Source organism: Silene latifolia, chromosome X, assembly GCF_048544455.1.
Source record: "Silene latifolia isolate original U9 population chromosome X, ASM4854445v1, whole genome shotgun sequence".
NCBI classification, from domain to species: domain Eukaryota; kingdom Viridiplantae; phylum Streptophyta; class Magnoliopsida; order Caryophyllales; family Caryophyllaceae; genus Silene; species Silene latifolia.
The window spans coordinates 101,242,012-101,246,554 of NC_133537.1; the positions used below are offsets into that span (position 1 = coordinate 101,242,012).

The 4,543-nt window shown below is 35.3% G+C and overlaps 1 protein-coding gene across 1 annotated transcript; it reads right to left on the minus strand.

The window, feature by feature from the left end:
* Positions 1-3,326: 3,326 nt before the first annotated feature.
* Positions 3,327-3,834, minus strand: LOC141617968 (CASP-like protein 2B1). Its single transcript, XM_074435097.1, has 2 exons — positions 3,614-3,834; positions 3,327-3,507 (listed from the first exon to the last, which is right to left on the minus strand). The coding sequence occupies exons 1-2, from the start codon at positions 3,832-3,834 to the stop codon at positions 3,327-3,329; spliced, it is 402 nt and encodes a 133-aa protein (XP_074291198.1).
* Between the last annotated feature and the right edge of the window lie 709 nt (positions 3,835-4,543).

The window sequence follows — 4,543 nt, forward strand, 5'->3', positions numbered from 1 at the left end:
GCATCCAGAGTGGATAAATCCGGTCAATCAGTTATTCTCCAGATCGAGGAAACCACTCTCGATATGATCACTTGCAAGTACGACCTGAAAGACACCTTGCATTGAGTGGGAGATAGTAATAGGACAAGAGAATTGGTGACGCACACTTGTCGAGGACAAGTGGGAGATTGTTGGGAAATGTGTCCTCAACAATAGTGCGATCATGTGATTTTAATATCATCATTAAATCTCATTCTAAAGAATACAATTGGGAAGTAATATTGTTACTGTCAACTGGTCAACATATATCGGTAATGATTGGCTGACTAGAGTTTGACATTATGCCGTGTGTGACGGTGGTGATCAGTTGACCCCCTAGGTCATACCTAAAGGGCAATACACTTAATTGATTATTTAATTGATCGTATAATGTTGCGAGTTAATTAAATTACTTGAAAATTGACGGACGATTTTGGAAGTAAAATCTACGTATCATATTGAAATGTGATTAAATAAGATACGGTCTGAGTAATTGAATTGTATCATTACTCGGATGAAATAATTGTTTAATGTAACAATTAAATTGAATGAATTGTTATAAATAAAATCAGTTGTGATTTATAAATTGGTAAAATTTTTGGCACAAGTAATTATGAGATTACTAAGTCAATTTTTGTATGTGACGTATTTTATTAATACGTTGATTTTTAATATGATAAAAAATTACATATCAAATATATGTGACATGTGACATGTAACATATAGACAATTGACAAAAATAATATGGACACCATAATATGTAAAGTGCCGAAATATTGGAGGTGTATTAGCTAGAATTGTGTTTAGAAATCTTAATAGAAAACATAATGATGAAATAGCTAAGTAGCCATGCAACCCTATTCTCCTTGTGAAGACCAATATGGGCATGCATTGGCTCCCCAAAAAGCACCCCACCCACCGGTTTTCCTAGGGGCTTTTAGAGAGTTTTCTCTCTAATTTTTATTCATTCAATTCACATTTTATTTTTCTAGAGTTAGAAAGATAATTTCCTCTCTACATTTTATGATAAATTAAAGAGATTATTTACTCCAAAATCTCTTCTCCTCTACCCGGTTTTAGGAGCTAAAATATCAACTATTTTGGTTCAATTTTCATAAGATTAATATTATACTAGTATTCATAATATTAATTAGATTAAGTGAAAGCCTTGGGTATAAAGCATAGGGAGAGATCTTACACTTAGATCTTTGTTCTTCCATTGGAAAAGCTCAAGAACAAGAAGAGAAAGGTGATCTCTCTTGTGCCCTAATAGCCGAAATATACAATGTAAGGACATGATTTCTCCTCTATTTATATTATTGTTTGCATGCATAAAATCCGTTTTAATTTTATGACAAATTAGTTTAGCATATATGAGTATGTTATTTATGTATATGAATTTACATTTCCTTCATACTCAAGGATCGAATGCTTATGAATCTACTGATGGTTCTCGTAGTATCTCTATACAAGAGAGTGGAGAGCAATCTCGTCAAGATCCACACCTTAAAGACAGTGAGGAGCAATCCAAACAACTGTCACACCGTATAGAGATACCCCATGAAAAAATACCACATGAAGAGCCACCTAGTGAGCAGCAGGTATCATCTTCTGATTTATCATTTTGATTTGCACGAAACTTATTATTATTTATGCGAAACCTAGTAAAGGTTTTACTAAAATTTTTTAAGGGTTGGAGAGACTGTGAATTATCATTACCTGAGAATCCAAACAAGATGGTGGCATCAGGCTTGATGTACATGGAAGGTAAGGGGGAATTCGTAACTATTCACGGCGCTTCACTACTTGATGGTTATAAGAAAGTGTTTCCTGGATCGGAAAAAGCTAAGTTGCCTGTGCCTATTAGAGATGAGTTGATAGTACTGTCTGATGCAAAGGACTCATATGTTCAGTGGCCTCTCAATCATATTCATATTCCTACTAAGGTAATTTTATAAAAAAAATTTAAATTCAAATTATTATCTTATACTAAGTAATTATAAATGCTAACTGTTTTGAGGAAAAAAAAAATTATAAAGATGGGGATCATAATGAAGAAGAAGAAGAAGAAGAAGACTCAAAGGTTTCCACAACCTTTGGTCCCGACTTTTCTGGGTGTAGAAGTTAGCTCTGAGTTTAAGCAAAAGTTGAGAACCCCGCTGATGAAATCTTTACTACATGAGGCTCGCATATTGAAGACGAGCGGAGCACTTATAAACGTTCCTATTGATGACCATGTATAACACCTTCATAACTACACATCTTTGATTTCTTATGAGGAGCTTATTCATTGGTGTGATGAGGGCGAGATAGGAGCCTCTCACATTGCTATTTTTATGAGGTAAGAATTTTGAACATTTTATAGGATTAACAGTAAGTTTCATTCCTGTTTACCATTTTCTTCAATTCACTTGTTTTTTATGAACTATTTGAACAAGTTTAGTTGCAATTGTTGTAGGTATCTGAGTGATCTTAGTGATACTATGAAGTCTAGTACTTTATATGGATTCTTGTCCCCCGAGCTGTTGTCAAAATTTTCATCCGAAAGTGAAGATTTTCGATCAGATTATGTTCTAGAGCTATGACTTGTAGGGACTGTGTGGCGGGGGTCGAAAACTTATATTTGCAGCTTATCACGAAAGGTATACATATTTTCTCGAACTTTATATATATTTATTTATTATTGTTGTTAACTACGTGAAGATATTCTTATTGTTCCCTTGTTGTAATCGAAGTGATCATTGGATGTTGGCTGCGATTAGTCCATCTGATAATATTGTGTATAGGTGTGATCCTGCTGCATATACGGAGCCTCGCCGATTTTTCTTGGACACAATTACCAGGTTAGAAAATGGTTGAGACACTACTTATTGTGGTTTGAATTATGTTTGAAGTAAGTACTTATTTTAGTTAATTGAAATACAGAGCATTCGAGAAAAGAAACTCAATTGATCCACTTGCCGGGTTCGACGCAAAACCGCTTTCTTGGAAAATTATTAAGGTATATCTTCTATAATGTGCATATTTATTTATTGACTATACCACAACATGAGCCGCATGATTGATTGATTATATTGAGCCCCATTGTTGTTTCTATATAAGTTCATTTGATTAGTTCAATCTTATTGTTCGATGTTCTACAAACTGGGTTTCTCAAATTTAAATTTCAGGTGAATTGCAATATGTCCTTTTGTTGCACAAGTGTATAATGATAAAAAGTAGGGATCCTGGCGATGGAAATCGTTGCATTATTAAATTTTTAGTTTGTTTGGTAGGTGAAGGGAACTGAATAGCTCATTCTAGTTATTTTAATTATAAATCTTGAATTCTTGATGCGTATAAGTATGTATGTAAACCTGATCGCCGGAGAAGATGAGCCATGCTATAGGTTTGCTAAAGAGAATGGTCCCTGTGGCGATTCCTGTAAGACATCTGAGTATATGTAGCAAGGAATAGGCAGCAATGATCCCATTGACTAGGACCAAGAACCTGTTAGAGAAAATGCAATTAACAAAAGCAGCAAAGACGACGTGTACGTGTGAATTGTGATGGTGATATATAGATAGATATGAGTAGGGAGGGTTAAAGTTGTTACAGGAGAGACTTCATGTCAATGTATTTAGCCTTGTTTTTGATGGAGAAGATGAGTTGGACCTGAGTGTTAGACACGATAAGGGCAGTTGCAAGGACACCCAAACCCAATATCAATATCCTTAACACCAACTCTGCTATTTTGAGCCTGCTTTCACAAACTAGTCTTGAATTACTACTACTACAGCTGCCATGGTACACTGCTACATTCCCTGGACTAGTCATCATCATCACCAGTCTCACTAATAAACATTCACACTTGTACTACACCTACACAATTGATGCGGTCGTTTCTACACCAAAAATAAAATACCTAGATTACTGCTAACAGAAGTCAGCGGCAAGTAGGGTCGATCTCCACAGGGAGGCGGTGTACTATCTATTTGTCTGTTTATCTGTCTAATTGTCACTAATGGGGGTTGATTGATTTAACTAAACTAATGATTGAGGCAAGGGAAAAGAATTAACTTGATAAGAGAAAGAAGTATGCTAAGAGTCGGTCCACCGTGGCATTTGTCGGATCTATTATATCAGGAATATTAAGGCGATTAGACTATTGATAGGAAGAGCTATGGTCGTCACCTTTCGGTCCTTAAACCGCCCTAGAGTGTAAACAGCTTAACTTTCGCCCTCACTGCAATACCCTATTGTAACTAAGCAAGCCTTCCCTTCCAATCTTTCGATCTAGGTCGGGGTTAACTAGGTTTATGGTCTCCTGCATGCATACATTCGACCGGATAACAATTAAATTGCCTAATACAATTCCTACCGCAAGGCTAATCTATTTAATACAGTTAAAACATCGCTACCACGGCTTCCCTAATCCTAACATACTAGGGGATTTAGCTATGCATGATAAAATAAACAAGAACAATAATAAAAGAAGAAATAAACATTAGAAAGTGAATAAGGGAAGAAAAATTACTGAAATTAA